The following is a 19,003-nucleotide window of genomic DNA, read 5'->3' as shown; positions in this document are numbered from 1 at the left end:
TAAGATATATATATATTCATAAGTAATTTATTCAAATTCAATATTAGTTTGCATACGATGCCGCGCCCGCCGCGTCCCGGAGCTAGGACAATTTTAGAGGAGTTGCGGCAGTTGGGGAAGTTCGGGACTCGGGCTCCGCCGGGTGGCACCGGGAGGTGTTATCTTCCGGGCGCGCACCTTGGTGCGGAATCCGGGTCCCGTCGTCGACCTGGATATTCTCCGGTGGAGGTCTTATGGGCCACGTTCGTTTCGGAGGGAGCCGGCCCCGCCGAGGTGGTAGCTCAGCGCATTGCGGCGGAGGATGAGCATGTTCGCCGTTACATGTATGCGTTAGACACCATGTATAGGACCGGATGGTCGGTTATGCGGGGATCTCATGTTAGCTATGCTCCCGTTACTCGTTCCGTGGCTTTGGGTGTTCACCCGGCGCGGCTCGGGACCCGGTCGGCGCCGTTGAGAGCTTGTAGTGTGATGTATTAGGGACCGATCGAGCTATATGTGTAACTCAGATCTTTGATTATGTATTCAGCATTATCCTTTATTTGCACTTATATATATGTGTAACTCTAATATTTGATCATTTATTTATATCATTATCTTGGTTAATTACTGCTTCGTTGTGTTTATAGCATTAGAATAACTTGTAAGTCTTTGCAGAAACTATGGAACGAGACCTAGAAAAAGAATACATGGTCGAGGAGATTATCCGTGATGATGAGGATATCACCTCTCTTTACCTAAACCAATCCGGCGAGGGAGACGAGCGAACCCGTGGAGACGCCTCCGGTGAGGAACATGAGCAAGACAACCGTGGAGACGGCTCCGGTGAGGGAGAAGGTGACGACTGCGAGGGAGAAGCTCACGACGCCGCCGAGGTGTATAAATATTAATTAACCAAGCCTCCAGATTTGTGCATATACATGTATTAACGTTGTTTCTTCTTTTAGACCTCCCGATCAACAAACTCTCATCGGCAGAACTAAACGAGGCGCGGCCGGAAAGATGGAAGACCATGAAAGGTGCACCATCACGGAAATCGCGATAGATGGCGAACCGATTTCTCCCAAGAAGTTCGCAAAAAGTTTGTAAGTCAATGTGGAGTTGTTGTTAGGGACACCGTCCCGATCACCACTCAAGAATGGAAGAAACTCGTAAAGGGGGCGAAGGAGTTACTTATGTCGACACGAGATTAAAAAGTGTGATGTTTAGGAATCTGCTGAAAAATTTCATCTTTCCGGAGCCAACTGACTCTGATAGTGAGAATGACAGGCCAGACCCTGAGGATCCCGAGCTGAATAGCGTACAGCGAAGAGTTAAGAAGTGGGCTCTTAAGAAGATGGCAGTACAGTTCAACGACTACAAGAAGAAATTGGACAACTTCTTTGTCAAGAAAGGGAAGACTCCTGATTTCAAAGGCCCCTATGAGAAGATAAAAGACCACTTGGGAGGAATTTGTGAAGTTAAAGAAATCGGACAAGGCAAAGAAAAGGTCCGACACCAATACGAAAAATGCTTCTAATAAGATGTACTTCCATACCATGGGGCGAGGAGGCTACAATGTCGGCAGACCTAAGTGGGAGAAATGGGAGAACGAGCTAATTAAAAGGGGATCCAGCCGGAGGTACCGAAATGGAACCAGCGGTCAAGGGATTGGTTTTACGCGCATGGGGGCACGTTGGACGCACAAGGGTTATGCATATATACACAAAGACATAAGGAAAACCCACTTCCCATCGAAGCCTTTAGAAATGTTGCAAAGGAAGTTGAAGAGGGGAAGTTCCGTCCCGAAAGAGAGAAGGACCAGCTCACACGCGCCCTTGGGAATCCTGAACACTTCAGGACGAACACGAACCACATCAGGTGGCAAGCCGTGGTGTATTGGGTTTCCTGCAGAAACGAAGAAATATCCCGATAGAAGCCGTCAGAGGCAAAAGGATGTGGTTCACGAACGCGTTGCTAAGCTAGAGGAGCAAGTGAGGATGATAATGTCGAAGCTCGGTCACAGTCACCCAACCTCAACCTAATCCGCGAGATAGAAGAAGTTGCATTCGATGCTACCGGCCGGGGATCTCGGCGGAAAAGCGGCGTGGCTTCCACGGAGCTGCCCGGTGATGATGCACATGTGGATCCGCGAGATGGCTCCTCCCTCCCCTGTGGAACCGCGAGATGGATCTTGATCTCTACCCTGTGGACTTTATCACGAGTCTACACCTTGTGAGCTACATTTCCAAACGATGGGCTACTTAACGCTCAAGGCGGCGGTCGGCTATGTCTTACCGCCGGTACCGATCAAAGATACCACTTCAAGCCGGTTCCACACGGCTACGGCTGTTGCCGGGGTGGATCAAGTTATGGATGGGTATGGGCCGGCTGAGGCTTGACCACCCAGCCGGTGAAGGGGATTTGCTAGAGCTGGGAGAAGCCAAGAACACTACAGTTCTATGGCGAAAAGAATTCATTGTGATTCCGGGTTGGAAGGCGCCAACAAGGTCTCCACCGAGGCAGCATTCTCCACCGATGCGGCCGTCTCCAGTGCGTGAGCCTTCCCCGCCGGCGCGTGAGCCTTCCCCGCCGACGCGTGAGCCTTCTCCGCCGCCGCGTGAGCCTTCTCCGCCGCCGCGTGAGCCTTCTCCGCCGCCGCAGCCCAAGTCTAAGAGCAAAATTAGGCGGTCCGCTACGACACGGCTGAGTCGTAACGGATCACCGAGACGCAAACAAGAGCCCCTCCCAAGAGTGCCTAAGGTTCCTCCCAAGAGACCTTATGACTATACGGTTGAGGAAAATGCCAAGATCGTAGGCTGAACAACACAAGCAACAAATGTTGAAATTGAAAAAGCCCCGGCTTGAGCCGGAGCCAGCTATATCTACTGGAAAAGAAGTTGAAACTGCTCGAAGAGCCTTCATCAACTCTGAGCCAAGTCTTTCATCGAACTATGACCGGTCTATTCGCAAGTCAAATGTGTCGACAAGAGATCGGTGGGAAAAAGTAAGGTAGACGGGAAACCAGTTCCCCGGCTTGGAAACCGGAAAAACTCGTGCCCCCGCTCCAAGTGTATCCCGATGTCACGGCGTGCTTTGATCCGGAGATGGTAAGACTATACAAAGATGAGGCGGATGCGGTCGGTATGAGTATTCCCGAGTACTTAAGCCGCATCGATGCAGAATTCCTTACAAGTACGGGTGATGATGTCCAAATAGCATACCGAGTACAAGTACGGGCAACCTCTTGTCGGAGCTGAGGAGTTGCCTAATATATCAACGCAAGCTGCGAAGATCGCATAATTGGTACATGGAAAAATGTAAGGATGGTAAGAACTGGATCATGGTGGCAATCACGGATGAGCACTACGGGCGAAATGACGTGATGAACATCGAATTTTGTGAATTATTTCAGTTATTCAACCAAGACGCCCTCGACAAATCTCTGCTGAGTGCCTACGTACGTAAGTATTATTTATGTAATTAAGTCTCTACCGCGGCTCGTCCATTGCATGCATATAACCATACTCTCATTGTATTATGCAGAATGAAGATCCGCGAATGCCGCAAGGGGCAAATCTATGATCTTGGGTTCGTTGACCCATATACCGTGAATGGGTATACTCATCCACAACTCTCCCAAGGACACGAGAGAATAACTTGGTATATGTCTTAAGGAAAAACTCATACAAAAGGGCAATACTATTTCCTTACAACTTCTCGTGAGTGTTACTTGTCTTCACACATTAAATCTTTTTCGCTTACTCCATGTGTTAAGTGTAATTGATGAGTTATGCATATATATGTGTGTCCGCGAGGTTTCACTATATCCTGCTAGTCATTGAACCCGACACCGGGATAGTAGAAGTCATGGACTCGAAGAGTAAACCCCTTGAGGCGTGGGGGGACATGGCTGATATCCTCCTCAAGGCTTGGAAACGGTTCACCAACAAGTCTCCGGGTTTAAAGAATAAAGAACTTCGAATAAAACAAGTACGGTAAGTAATATCGGCTACGCCGCGCATCTCTTTGATGATTCTAGTTTCAATACCATTATTATCATCCTTGATTATATATATATATATTATTTTGATTGAATTTTGTTCTCGTAAAGTGCTTGAGGCAGGAGGACGGGAATAATTTATGCGGGTATTACGTTTGCGAGTTCATCCGCCGAATACCCACCATAAGAGGGACATTTTGGAACAACTTGATGTAAGTAAACAACATTCATGGCTTTATTTTATCACCTTCTGTTTCATTCACATACACAAACATATATATTGACCACCGTACCTTCTTCAAATGATTAGATCGAACGGTTGCGGGACGGTCTTCTAGCAACCGAGCGTGTACGAGCAATTCAAGAAGAGCTGGCGGGATTCTTAGTTGAGCAAGTCTTAGCTCCAGACGGAGAACATTATGTGGCCGACATCCAGTATCAAAGTTGATGTAGACATATATATATGCATGAACGTGTGTCACTTTGATCGATATATGTAATATAATGGTTTCCTATATATATATATTTGAATTGTCTGCATTATTAATATTATACCGTGTTTCGAATGGGGCAGAGTCTCTGCCGCGGCAGCGTTTTAGTGCAATTCCCTGCCGCGGCAGTCTGCCGCGGCAGGGAATTGCACAAAACGCTGCCGCGGCCCAACCCTTTGCACCGGTTCGTATTACGAACCGGTGCAAAAGCTTCCCGCCGAGCGCCCCACAGCCGGCCACGTGGAGACCCCTTTAGCACCGGTTCGTAATCCAACCGGTGCAAAAGGGGGGGGCCTTTTGCACCGGATGGTTTGCACCGGTTGCCCATCCGGTGCATATGGCCTTTAAAAACCGGTGCAAAAGGCCATATTTGCACTAGTGCAAGGGTCACTTCAAGAGAGATTGTCCTAACCGCAAAGTCATGTTTATCAATGAGGACAATGAATATGAGACTGGAGATGATGTTGATCCAAATGCTCCAGACAATGATGACTATGACACTGATGGTGAAGATGCATATCCTTCTGATGCTCGCACCATTGTTGTGTCGCAGCGTGCTCTTAATGTGTTGCCTAGTGCATCTACTCAGCGCTGCAATTTGTTCCAAACCAAAGCTTTAGTTGGTCCTGACAAGGCTTGCAAAGTCATTATTGATGGCGGGAGTTGCCGCAATTTAGCAAGCAAGGAGTTATGTACCAAGCTGAAGTTGAAGTATCTATCGCACCCGCATCCATATTATATTCAGTGGTTGAGCGACAATGGTGAGATGAAGGTAAACCACATGGTGCGTGTTGAATTTGCAATTGGACCGTATAAGGATTGCATTGATTTTGATGTGGTTCCTATGACGGTTTGTCACCTCTTATTGGGTCGGCCTTGGCTCTATGACCGTTCTGTGCAACACAATGGCCGTGCCAATACATATCACTTGGAGTACAAGGGCAAGAAAATTAACTTACAGCCTATGTCACCACAACAAATTGTCAATGAGTCTCGTCAGAAGATTGAAGTGAATTTGGAGGATGCCCCTCTAGATAGGCGAGAGAATTGTAATGTCGTGAGTGATATAACGAAAAGTGAGAGAGTGAATTCCTTAGTCTCATTAGCCACCAAAGAAGACATGAGAGAATTTAGTGAGGATCCTACGGCCATGCCTCTTGTGCTTTTGTACAGGGGTACGGTTTTGGTTTCTAACGACATGACCCCTCTTCCTCTTGGTGTTTCTAATGTTTTGCAGGAATTTGGCGACGTGTTTCCGGAGGAGGTACCCACAGGACTACCACCATTGCGAGGTATTGAGCATCAAATTGACTTGATTCCCGGAGCATCGCTGCCCAATAGGGCGCCATATCGCACTAATCCCGAAGAGACGAAGGAGATACAAAAGCAAGTACAAGCGCTACTCGACAAAGGTTATATCCGCATAAGCCTTAGTCCTTGTGCTGTTCCTGTTATTCTAGTTCCTAAGAAAGATGGTACTTAGCGTATGTGCGTAGATTGTAGAGCTATAAACAACATTACTATTCGATATCGTCATCCTATTCCCCGTTTGGAGGATATGTTAGATGAATTGAGTGGTGCTGTTGTGTTCTCTAAAATTGATTTGCGTAGTGGTTATCATCAAATTAGGATGAAAGAAGGGGATGAGTGGAAAACAGCCTTTAAAACAAAATTTGGTTTATATGAGTGGTTAGTAATGCCTTTTGGTTTAACTAATGCACCTAGCACTTTCATGAGGCCGATGAACCATGTTTTGCGTGACTTTATTGGCAAATTTGTGGTTGTGTATTTTGATGACATATTAATCTACAGCCGCAATGAATCCGATCATACTATACATATTCGACATGTTTTGCAAGTGTTGCGTGATAATCAACTCTATGGTAATCTTGAGAAGTGCACATTTTGCAAAGATAAGGTCATATTTCTGGGTTATGTTGTCTCTAAGCATGGAGTAGAAGTAGATGTGTCTAAAATTGAAGCTATTCAAAATTGGCCTACTCCCATGAATGTGAGTCAAGTTAGAAGTTTTCATGGTCTAGCTGGGTTTTATCGCCGTTTTGTGCCCAATTTTTCTACTATTGCTGCACCTTTGAATGATTTGACTAAAAAGGGTGTTGTCTTTGAGTGGGGCGCAGCCCAAGATCATGCATTTGATGAACTGAAACGATTGTTAACTTCTGCACCGTTGCTTGCACTTCCTGATTTCAATAAGCAATTTGAGATTGAATGTGATGCTAGTGGTATTGGAATTGGTGGTGTGTTGATGCAAGAGGGTCGACCAATTGCATATTTTTCTGAGAAACTTTCTGGTGCTAAGTTGAACTATCCTATCTATGATAAAGAATTGTATGCTTTAATTAGAGTTCTTGAGGTTTGGCAACATTATTTATGGCCAAAAGAATTTATCATACATTCTGATCATGAAGCTTTAAAATACCTGAAAGCTCAATCTACTTTGCATAAGCGTCTAGCTAAGTGGGTTGAGTTCATTGAGTCTTTTCCATACATTATTAAGCATAAGAAGGGAAAAGATAATATTGTTGCTGATGCTCTATCTAGGAAGAATATGTTATTAACTCAACTTGATGTTAAAATTCCTGGTTTAGAGATTCTATGTGATTTGTATGCTACTGATCATGATTTTGCTGAACCATATCGCTTATGTGCTCTTGGTAAAGCATGGGAAAAATATCACATACATGATGGGTTCTTGTTTAGGGCTAACAAACTATGTGTTCCAGAATCGTCTGTGCGTTTGCTCTTATTGCAGGAATCACATGCTGGAGGGTTGATGGGTCACTTTGGGCGTGAGAAGACGCTACTCATGCTAGCTGACCACTTTTATTGGCCAAAGATGAGGCGGGACGTGGATAGATATGTGCGAAGATGCATTACTTGCAACAAATCCAAGTCCAAGCTCGAAGCCTCACGGTTTGTATACTCCTTTACCGGCACCTACTACACCATGGGAGGATATTAGTATGGATTTTGTGTTGGGTTTGCCGCGTACTAAGAGAGGCCATGATTCTATATTTGTGGTAGTGGATAGATTTTCTAAGATGTCACACTTTATTGCCTGCCACAAGAGCGACGATGCGTCGCATATTGCTAACCTGTTTTTCAGGGAGATTGTACGTCTACATGGAGTCCCAAAGACTATTGTTTCTGATCGTGACGTGAAGTTTATGAGCTACTTTTGGAAGACGCTTTGGAGAAAACTGGGGACGAAGCTGCTGTTCAGTACTACTTGTCATCCCCAAACTGATGGTCAAACTGAAGTGGTAAATAGAACATTGTCACAACTGTTGAGATCCATGATCAAGAAGAACCTGAAGGAGTGGGAAGAGTGTTTGCCGCATGTGGAGTTTGCTTACAACAGAGGCGGTACATTCTACCACGGAGCTATGTCCTTTTGAGGTGGTGTATGGTTTCAAACCAATTACTCCACTTGACTTGTTGCCTTTGCCCATACATGAGAGAGTTAATATGGAGGCATCAAAGAGGGCAGATTATGTGAAGAAGATTCATGAGAAGACTAAAGAGTTGATTGAGAAGAAAGGCAAGAGCAATGCTGCAAGGATGAATAAAAAGCGCAAAGAGATGTTGTTCAAGCCTGGTGATTTGGTGCAGGTACATTTTCGCAAGGATAGATTTCCGAAGCTGAGAAAGTCTAAGTTGAAGCCTCGTGGTGATGGTCCTTACAAAGTGCTTGCCAAGATCAATGATAATGCATACTCGATAGATCTTCCGGAGGATGAGTTTGGTGTCGGTAATTCTTTCAATGTTGCTGATTTGACACCATATGACGGAGAAGACCTTGGAGCGTCGGGGTCGACGCCTTTTGAAGGGGGGAGATGATGAGGACATCCCTACCTCACTACTACCTCCGTCATTACCAACCGAAGATGAACTCTGTCGTGAAGCTCAAGTCCAACGAAGTCAGGATTGGACCAATAACACGAGCTCGTGCGAAGCTACTTAAACAACATGTGAACTTGTTTCTAAACGATACTTTGATTGATGAGAACTTTATACTGCCTAAGTCCTATTACTTATGTATCATCAGGTATCAAGAGGAGACGAGCATCGCACGAGGAGAGGAGCAGCTGGACATGAAGACGGACGTCAAGATGGCCGTGAAGCTGGACATGGAGCTGGACATGAAGATATCTCATGGTCGCAAACCGGACGTCAACCGGAGGAAGCCCCTCGTACCGGACGGAAACCGGAAACTTCGCAGTTTTCCGGTCCACAGCCCGGTTGACCGGACCACTGACCGGACAGCCCGGTCCACAGCCCGGTTGACCGGACCACAAACCGGACCGGCCGGTCCACAGCCCGGTCGACCGGACCCCAGACCGGACATGTCCGAGTCTGTCTCGACCAGATCTATTCTGGGTCGGTTTTACTTGTATCTTTTCGACCAGAACTCGTCCCGGACGCCTATATAAGTGCCTTGGACGACCCCCTAGCTGCTTTAGACCATGTTTAAGATAAACCCTAGTTCTTAGTTGTTTGCTCTGCAAAACTATTGAATTCCCTACACCATATTGCTTGGATATTGTGTAGATCCTGTTTAAGTCTTGTGTGATCTGCTGTTCCATTGGGAATTAGACGGTTGCAACTTACCGCTTCGTGGTCGGCGGCTACGTGCGCAAGTGTGTGGAGTTGCGAATATCTTGTAGGGTTGAGAGCTGTTGCATCTGGCGACAGGGACCAATCGAGAGATCTCGTTGCGTCATACAAGTTATCATCCACTTCATCGTCGTGTATCTCCGCTGCCATCACCCGTGATCATCATCACCACCGTTGCTTACTGAGAAGATCGGGCCACCCCTTATCAGCATGGGTGCAAGTGCAGAATTGATCATTTAGGTGATCCAAAATGCTCTTTTGTAACGAGTGGTAAGTGTAGCACCATAGTAATTCTCTGAAAGATTTACGGGGAAATGGACATTTAGTTGCAAGACCAATGCTTATTTTAGAGGGCATTTGCTCTGCCATCCGATTAAATAGATTAGAAGGTTTTATTAGAAAACTGTGCAGTAAAAAAAGAGCAACCAACAAAACGAGCACTACAATGCTCATAGTACATATCCTGAACACTGATGATTTTCTCCGTCCTATGTGATCTTCTTTTTGCGAATCCCGTCCTATGTGATCACCATAACATGTTATGAAGAGGATAATTTGTTTTTATTTGAAGCTGGACAATGAGTTTCCTCACTGCTGTATTCTTTTAATTTTCAATATAAAGTGTTATGTACAGGATTGATGCTAGAGGACAACATCATGGCAAAACATGCACTTGTTAGATGTATATATATTTGTCTATTGTAGTTTTCCCATATGTTAGGGGGCTTTCTGCATATGTGCACCTGTACATGTACTATATATTGTGGCCTTTGGCCCCCTGGTAATACAACAAGCATATTTGCTCTAACATGGTATCAAAGCTAAATTGATCCTCTAATCCCGGCCGACGTTTTCTTGTTCCGTCGCCGTTCGTCTCCGTTCTCGATCTTCTCCAGTCCACGCCGCTCGTCCCGCGTGTGACGCCCCGGCCGATTCGCGCCTGGATCCGCCCGCCCGCCCGCCTCGCCTGGATCCGGTCGGGCGAGTTCCACCACCTCCTGCTCTCTCCGCGCGACCCGCGGTGCTTCGCCCGGATTTCCACTGTGCCGCCCCGCTGCTCTCCGATCGCTGCTCCCCCGTTCTGCCCTGGCGCGCTCGATGTTCTTGGACGGCTTCCTCTTCTTGAAGTGCGTCCTCCAGTAGTTCTGCCCCGGCCCGCCCCGTGCTACCAATTCCCTGCTCACCCGATCTCTGCCTGTGGCCGCTGCTCCTCACCCGATCTCTGCCTGCCTGCCCTGCTCCGTGCTACCAATTCCCTGCTCATCCAAAAGTGCTCCTACAGGCTGATCCCGAACCCTGCTCCTACAGGCTGATCCGCATCTTCCCAGTTGACCAAAAAAAAAAAGCAAAAAAAAAAGTGCTGATAGGCTATGTCTTCTTCCGCTGATCCCGCCTTCTTTTTGGGCCTCCCTTCGGTACTTGATATTTGCCCGCTGCCTCCGTGTCTGACGGCTAGCCATTCTTCGTCGCCGTTGGCAGCCTCTTCATGCGGCTATGCCCGCGCTTCGCCGACTTCGTCTACGTCGGCCTGTCGCTCTACATCGACTTTTGCGGCCTCTTCCCGCGGTTATGGCCGCGCTTCGCCGACTCCGTCTGCGTCGGCCCGCCGCTCTACATCGACTTTTGCGGCCTCTTCACGTGGTTATGACCGCGTTTTGCCGACTCTGTCTTCATCGGCGTGTTGCTCTCCATCGCCCCCTTTGGTGGCATCTGTGCGTGTGGATGATAGCTCCTCGTCGGTACCTGATTATACGTCGACATCTCCAGTCGCGCCCCTCTCTGCGCATGAGATAGCGCAGCTTCACTGCCTGCTTGATGCTTGGGATTCCAGTTTACGTCAGCAGCCTCGCGGTTCGAGTCTCCGCCCTCGTCCTCATTGCACCTACTCGTGGCAAGGTTGGCCACACTTCCTCCACTCTGCCGGACGCGGGATCCCGGTTTACGTCGGCCAGTTCCGAGGATCGTCGGCAGGCTAGCTCTTCGGGATCTTCTGCAGTTGCACTCTCCGATCGGGACATTCTCGGGGTCTTCGTGGTCCGCTCGCTACTCCGGACTCTTCCTCGCCGAGCGCTCGCTGGTTCCGCGGACCGACTCTTCCGCACCGCGCGACCACCTGTTTCTACACGGTCGGTACGTCCCCGTGGTATCTCGGATTCCGGAGCTTCCTTTCATATGACCTCCGAGTCTTCTATTCTGTCCGCTCTTCGGTCTCTTATTTCTCCTGTCCGTGTTGTCACGGCCGATGGTACCTCTATTCCTGTTTCTAGTACGGGCACCCTTTCTACTCCCTCTTTCTCTCGTCCCCGATGTTTCTCATGTTCCTCGCCTTCGGATGAACCTTTTCTCTGCTAGCCAGCTCACCGATTCTCGGTTGTCGCGTCATTCTTGACGCCGAGTCTTGTGCGGTTCAGGATCGTCGCACACGAGCCCTGGTTGGAGCTGGCCCTCGTAGCCGTCGGTCTCCGGGGCTTTGGGAGTTAGACTCGGATTCGTGTTCCTTCCGCCGCCACTTCATCTGCCGCGTTCTCCTCCGGTTGTTGCCTCTCGTCACCGGCTCTTTTCAGCAGTGGCATCATCGTCTTGGTCACCTTTGTGACTCTCGCCCTGTCGTCTTTGGTTCATCGTGGCCTTCGGGGTCCGTCTCGGAGATGGGTCGTTACACTGTCAGGGTTGTAGGTTAGGCAAACAGATTCAGCTTCCCTATCCTACTAGTGTGTCTGTCTCTCAGCGACCGTTCGATTTAGTCCATTCAGATGTTTGGGGTCCGGCTCCCTTCGCTTCGAAAGGGGGCCATCGATACTATATCTTATTCATTGATGATTTTTCACGGTACACCTGGGTGTTTTTCATGCACTCTCGCAGTGAGGTGCTCTCTATTTATCAGCGTTTTGCGGCCATGGTCCGCACTCAGTATTCCTCACCCATTCGCGTGTTCCGTGCTGATTCTGCCGGTGAGTATATCTCCCAGCACCTTCGTGGTGTCCTTGCTGAGGAGGGCACCCTCGCTCAGTTTTCTTGTCCCGGCGCGCATGCTCAAAATGGCGTCGCCGAGCGTAAGCATCGTCATCTTCTTGAGACCACCCGTGCTATGATGATTGCTTCTTCTCTTCCGCCACATTTACGGGCCGAGGCTGTTGCTACGTCGGCCCACCTCATTAACATTCAGCCTTCTGCTGCTCTACGAGGTGGCATTCCTCTTGAGCGTCTCTCCGGTGTTTCTCCGGACTACTCGACTCTCCGTTCATTTGGTTGCGTCCGCTATGTCCTTCGCCTCCTCGCGAACGCACCAAACTCGACCGCTCGGTCCGTTGAGTGCGTTTTCTCGGATATAGTGATGAGCATAAGGGCTATCGCTGTTGGGACCCCGTTGGTCGTCGGATGCGCATCTCTCGTGACGTCACGTTTGATGAGACGCGTCCCTTCTATCCTCGCCCCACCTCGGGTACTTACCCGGTGGATGATATCTCTTTTCTTCTTTTTCCGGATGCACCCCCTGCTGTCCCTCCTCCCCTCCCTCCTACTTCTGATGCGCCCCCTTCGGCGCCATCCTCTCGTTCGTCTAGTCCACCTAGTACTCCTCGTTCTCCGGCTTCGGCTCCTTCCGATGCTGTCCCTTCTTCCTCTTCTTCTGATGACTTGTCTTCTGCAGATGAGCTTCCCCCTCACGGCCTGTTCGTCGGCGTCGTGCTCCAGCTCGTTACTCTCCTAGTCGGTATGGTCTCTCTGTCGTTTCCGAGCCGACTTCTTATCGGGATGCCGAGCGTCATCCCGAATGGCAGCTTGCCATGGCTGAGGAGATCGCTGCGCTTGAGCGCACCGGCACTTGGGATCTTGTTTCTCCCCTTCGGTGTTCGTCCCATCACGTGTAAGTGGGTCTATAAAATTAAGACTCGCTCTGATGGATCTCTTGAGCGCTATAAAGCGCGTCTTGTGGCTCGTGGTTTTCAGCAGGAGCACGGCCGTGACTATGATGAGACTTTTGCCCCTGTGGCTCACATGACTACTGTGCGTACCCTTCTTGCTGTTGCTTCTGTTCGCCGCTGGTCTGTCTCCCAGCTTGATGTTCAGAATGCCTTTCTTAATGGCGAGTTGAGTGAGGAGGTTTACATGCAGCCTCCTCCTGGGTATTCTGTTCCCGATGGGATGGTTTGTCATCTTCGACGTTCTCTCTATGGTCTCAAACAGGCCCCTCGTGCTCGGTTTGAGCGCTTCGCCTCCGTGGTGACTCGCTGCTGGTTTCTCTCCTAGTCTTCATGATCCAGCACTTTTCGTTCACACTTCTCCTCGTGGACATACTCTTCTTCTTCTCTATGTTGATGATATGATCATTACTGGTGATGATCCCGAGTATATTGCCTTCGTCAAGGCTCGTCTTCGTGATCAGTTTCTTATGACTGATCTTGGTCCTCTTCGCTATTTTCTTGGCATTGAGGTTTCCTCCACTTCTGATGGCTTTTCAATCTCTCAGGAAAAGTACATTCAGGATCTTCTTGCTCGTGCTGCTCTTGGGGATGAGCGCACAATTGATACTCCTATGGAGCTTAATGTTAAGCTTCGTCCTACTGATGGTGATCCTCTTCCTGATCCCACCCGTTATCGCCATCTTGTTGGGAGTCTTGTTTATCTTGCTCGTCACTCGTCCCGATATTTCTTATCTTGTTCATATTCTGAGTCAGTTTGTCTCATCTCCTACCACTGTTCACTATAGTCATCTCCTCCGTGTTCTTCGTTATCTTCGTGGCACGATCACTCGTCGCCTTTTCTTTCCCCGTTCCAGCTCTCTCCAGCTCCAGTGCTATTCGGATGCTACGTGGGCGAGTGATCCTACGGATCGTCGTTCGCTTCTCGCTTACTCGTGTGTTTCTTGGTGGTTCGCTTGTTGCTTGGAAGACGAAGAAACAGGTCGCAGTTTCCCGTTCGAGTGTTGAGGCTGAGTTGCGGGCTATGGCTTTGTTGATTGCTGAGGTGACTTGGTTACGGTGGTTGCTTGCAGATCTTGGGGTCTCTGTTACGACACCCACTCCACTTTTGTCTGACAGTACATGTGCTATCAGTATTGCACGTGATCCGGTCAAGCATGAGTTGACCAAGCATATCGGTGTTGATGCTTTTTACACGCGTGCACAGGTACAGGATGATGTTGTTGCGGTTCATTATGTGCCTTCAGATTTGCAGTTGGCGGATTTCTTTACGAAGGCACAGACTCGAGCGCAACATGATTTCTTACTCTCCAAACTCAGTGTTGTGGATCCACCATGAGTTTGAGGGGGGGTTAGATGTATATATTTGTCTATTGTAGTTTTCCCATATGTTAGGGGGCTTTCTGTATATGTGCACCTGTACATGTACTATATATTGTGGCCTTTGGCCCCCTGGTAATACAACAAGCATATTTGCTCTAACAGCACTAAGCCTCTAAAGACAAGCTAACACTAGTCTATACTCCCTCCATTCTTGAATATAAGCCATATAGTTTTTTTTAGAAAAAGTTCAAAATATAGACTTTAGTGCGACACATCATTTGTATGAAAATGTTTTTTTAGGGATTTGATTATATTTTCTTATCTTATGCAAAATTCCCAATTTTCTCATGTCAAATGTCTAACGGTAATCCCGTTCAAACCTGGTGTAATTTTCTCTTATTATATGTTCTTTAATTTCCGTGCCAAAAATATATTTAGGAATGGAGGGAGTACAAAATATCCACCCATGACTTAGGATTTAGATATGACTTGTGCTTAGCTTTACGAATCAACATAGCCAGCTCATCTTTGAACTTTTTTTCTGCAGCGATACAAACTTAAAGCTACTCCTTTAAAGATAAAATCATTTCTAGTAGTCTAGATAGCCGAGGAGATAAGCATAATAAGCTCAATAAAGATTGGCTGCCAGATTGACACCTTGAGACTACGAAAAATATCCTGAATAGAAGCTTTTAAGCTAGCAAGAGGTGGAGCCATCCAAGGCATACGTATCTCCAGCAATAAACAACAAAGGTACTGGTAAAGAAAAGATGATTTATAGTCTCTAGGACAGAGTCTTGACTCTTGACACATGATGCAAGTGTAATCGGCCTGCAACAATGCTCGAGTGTTCAAAGATTGTGTATGAGATGTCAGAAGAAAAGAGTATAATTTGTGCCAACTAGTGTTGCATTTTCTCTTCTCCTTTTCTTTCTGAAGGGGCGGTGTTTCAATTTCCGATTGCTGAGAAAAGGCGGGAAATGACGTTCTGAATGTGTAGCCCTAAGAGCAACTCTAACATAGCCAGAAAAAAACCGGAATTGAATTTTTTCGATGGGTTTACAAGTTCGGGCCAGAAGCCGCGTAGACTAGAGCCTGAATCGGCGGCCTGGCCCGAAAAAATTTCTCGGGGCCCGAGAAACTCCGCGTGCGGCACCTATTTAACCAGGTCAGGGAGTGGAGTTCGGTTCCGAAACCCTACTCCCCTCCGCCACATCCGTAGCTCCATCGCGAAAAACCCTCGCACTCTGGCGAGGAATTCCTGCCGCTCCCTCGCGATCTCTGTTCCGTTCCCCATGGCTCGCGCAGCAAGATGTGGTAGGGGAGGCGGCCGTATCGGCGACGCAGACTCGCCGTCTCATCCGCCATTTTTGCGCTCGAAGGCAGAGCGCGCGAAGGTGGTGCGCTCCGAGGGAGCGCGGAAGCGGTCGGCGGGCAGGAGGACGCGCAGGTCGGAGCGCAATGCGCTCGGCGCGCAGGTGGACGGCGGCTCGTGCCGCCCGACGCTTCCGCTGCTCCCCAGCAGCGACGACGAGGACAGCGCGCTGGCGCTTCAACTCACCAGCGGGGACTACGTCCACGACGACGCAAAGGAGGCGATGGTGATGGAGCTCGCCGCCTTCGTCGTCGCCTAGCCATCCTCCGTCGCGCGTGTACAGGCCCCGGTGACTAGCCCGGGGCTAAATTTTGGTCTAAGTAGGCGTGTCATTGGAGGATTAGTAGGCAATTTCTGCTTTATATGTAAATATGTCAATTAAGTGTGTACGTAGCTCGATCGAGGCATCGAACTCTTCAGATTTCGCAAGTTCATCGCCTAAATTTTCCGGCGACATTTGATTTCGTTTTTTCAGTTCGTCTATTTGATTTCTATTCTACGCCTCGCCGTTTTCAGTTTTGCCGAGTTGCTAGAGATGCTCTAAGCGCGATGCGATGATTCTATGATTTCAGACCAGCGGACAGTTCAGACTTCAGACACAGGAAACAGAGTATTTCAAAACAGAACGTCTGTTTGTACCATATATATCACTCTTTACACATAACACTATTCTACATATCCTTACAGAATTACAGATTGCATCATGTGCACACACCACACAGTAACTAATCAGACCAAGGTCGAACACGTCGACGTGGCCGGGTCGAAGAGCGCGGGAAGAAGGTACTTCCTCCCGCGCGCGCCATTGGCGTTGTAGCTCGCCCCTGTGGTGGCGTCCACCGCCAGGTTCCCGGCGTACCCAGGGTACGCTCCACCACCATAAACCCCCGGGCACGCCGTGCACGCCTCCAGCGCCGCCCCCTTGGGCCCCTGGTAGAACCCGTCGCCGAACGGGTTGGTGACGGCGCCCGCCACCATGCTCGCCAGGTTCATCACCATGCCGTCCATGCCCACGTCGCCGCTCGGGGGCGCCAGCGCCGGCGCCTGGGGCCCGTACGCCGGCTTGTGGAACGGCCACGCGCACTGCCCGGGGCACTGCGCCGCCGAGTTGCCCACCCAGACGTACGCCGTGCGCGCCCTGGCGTCGGAGCCGTGCAGGCCGCAGCGGCTCATGCAGAAGCCCTCCACGGCCACGTCCTCCGCGGTGAGCACCAGCGCGATCCCGCCCTTGCCGGGTCTGGCCCTCGCCGCCAGCGCCGGGAGCTGGGAGAGCTTCAGGCTCTTCCCGAGCGAGCACCGCTCGTCGGAGACCTGGCGGGCGAGCGCCACCTGCGTGATGGTTTTTGCGCCGGTTGCCCCCGCGGCGCCCTTGGCCTTGGAGAGGTAGAGCTGGTCGATGGTGTCCCACCACTGGGAGACGGACGGGGTTGGTGCCGGGGAGGCGGCGGTGAGGGAGAGGAGGAAGTCGGAGACGACGGCCTTCTGCGCCGGCGTGAAGCGGCCGTACCAGAGGACGGAGACCGGGATGGCGCCGCGCAGCACGGTGCCGTTGTGGTACGTGAGGAGCTCGCTGGGCTGCGGCGTGTACAGCTCCATCAGCCTCCTGCCGGCTCCCAGGGAGCCATGAGCGAGGCTCAGCAGCAGCGCGAGCGCGAACACGTGGCTCGCGTGTGTGGCGGCCATTTTCGTTGCTTGGAGCTAGTGGAAGTGGCAACTTGCTGAAGATCTTGAGTGGAAGAGGTGTACGTGTCTGGGTGTGGTTTTGGAGGCGGTTTTGGGTGGGATTTATAGGTTCGATCTTGGCGCGTGGTATGGCAGGTCGGAGTTTCGTGTACCCTTCCTGACCATACGGCCCATGCTTTGGGTTGGGTACTTGGGTTGTGCTCCGCTTGGTATGGCTTTCGGTTGACTGGGTGGGAGGCAGCTGGCTGATTCGTTTGGACCGACGGCGACGCGCGCTCATTGGCCTGTCGTTTCCCCGCACGCCAGACAACGTTCATTCCTACTCATGCAGCTATGATGTCCATCGCACGGAGCAATGATACTCAGGGCATCTCGAGCGGCGCCGTGACCGGAAATGCGTCTGTCATCCTCTCCAGCGGGGCGATGCAAAATGACCGGGCCATCCGCGGAGACGCAAACCTGATCCAAATATGCGTTTTGGATGTGTCTCTGCGGACACTGCGCGGACGCCGAAAGTGTCCGCTCGTATCCGGCGGATGTTTCGTCGGGCCCGCCTGGCACCGACCCGATGCGTCTTCTCAAACGCGTCAGCGACTGGCGCCGCTGCGTCGCTTCGGCAGTCTGCGCCACGTTAATGGTGATGCCTCGGCTGCCGAACAGCCGCAGCCCACCTTCGCCAACCACGTTAATGGCGTCGCCACGCGTCCCGCGGCCACCGCATGCCTCCGGCCTATATAAAGGGGCCGCGCGTTCTTCTTCCTCATCCACTCCTCCATAGAAACCCTAGACGCCACAAAGCTCCAGCGTTCCGCCGCCTAGGTGTTCCCGCGACGCAGCCAGGCCCGCGAGGAAGACCATGGTGGGTCCTGGTGGCCGGCGAGGCGGTCGAGGCCGCGGCCCTGGGCGCCCCCGGGGACGGGGCAGGGGCCGCCGTGGTGGAGCAGCTACGGCCCCACGCTCGCCGTCGCCTGCGCCCTCTTCGTCTTCCTCCAACGTGGAGGGACGCTGCTTCGAGTTCCTCCTCCGCATCGACGACGACCCGCTCGGCATCAAGCGTCTCCCGGACAAGTTCGCCGAGTTCGTCGATGGCGTCGAGCCGACGCATTTGCAGCTACGGGAGGCCAGCTGCAACTTCTGCCGCTGGACCGTGGAGGTCCTGTTCGACGAGCAGGGCAAGATGTACCTGCACACCAGGTGGGGCAAGTTCGCCCGTGACCTCACGCTCGAGCCCGGCTGCCAGCTCACCTTCCTCTACGAGGGAGACAGTGAGATGGTCGTCAAGGTCTTCGACGACACGGCCTGCCGCAGGCACTACCACGCAGGCGAATCCGCGTCGGACACCGATAGTTAGAACGTAGAGTGTTCTTTCTTTGAAGCGAATCTGGCTACGGGCCAAACGTAGCCAGTAGTGGAAGGTTTCTGTCTGTTCTTCCTCGGTAGAACCAACAAGAGCACCGTCAATCCTCCCGCTGGATTTTCCAGTTTGGGTGACTGGGTGTGCCTCGAATGTTCTTTCTTGGCAGCGAACATACGAAAATCAATACAACTAGTTTCTATTTTTAAAATATTTATATTTGTGTCCACCATGGTA

General features: G+C 50.4%; 1 protein-coding gene and 1 long non-coding RNA gene across 2 annotated transcripts; one reads left to right on the top strand and one right to left on the bottom strand.

Annotated features, from left to right (window-relative positions):
- Window positions 1-4,160: 4,160 nt before the first annotated feature.
- LOC124689123 lies at window positions 4,161-4,507 on the top strand. The gene is made up of 2 exons (XR_006998717.1): window positions 4,161-4,194; window positions 4,293-4,507. It is a non-coding gene; the product is annotated as an uncharacterized LOC124689123 (long non-coding RNA).
- An 11,864-nt stretch (window positions 4,508-16,371) lies between these two features.
- On the bottom strand, window positions 16,372-17,412 carry LOC124688341 (protein PHOSPHATE-INDUCED 1-like). Its single transcript, XM_047222031.1, has one exon. It carries the CDS (start codon window positions 17,410-17,412, stop codon window positions 16,459-16,461), a length of 954 nt encoding a protein of 317 aa, XP_047077987.1. The 3' UTR covers window positions 16,372-16,458.
- Window positions 17,413-19,003: the final 1,591 nt, after the last annotated feature.

The sequence above is a fragment of the Lolium rigidum genome, chromosome 2, assembly GCF_022539505.1.
Source record: "Lolium rigidum isolate FL_2022 chromosome 2, APGP_CSIRO_Lrig_0.1, whole genome shotgun sequence".
Classification (NCBI taxonomy): domain Eukaryota; kingdom Viridiplantae; phylum Streptophyta; class Magnoliopsida; order Poales; family Poaceae; genus Lolium; species Lolium rigidum.
This window is presented reverse-complemented; position numbering and strand designations above follow the sequence as displayed.

Bases quoted from the DNA above. Each gene is read 5' to 3' on its own strand.
- LOC124688341 (XM_047222031.1), bottom strand. From the start codon at position 17,412: ATGGCCGCCACACACGCGAGCCACGTGTTCGCGCTCGCGCTGCTGCTG.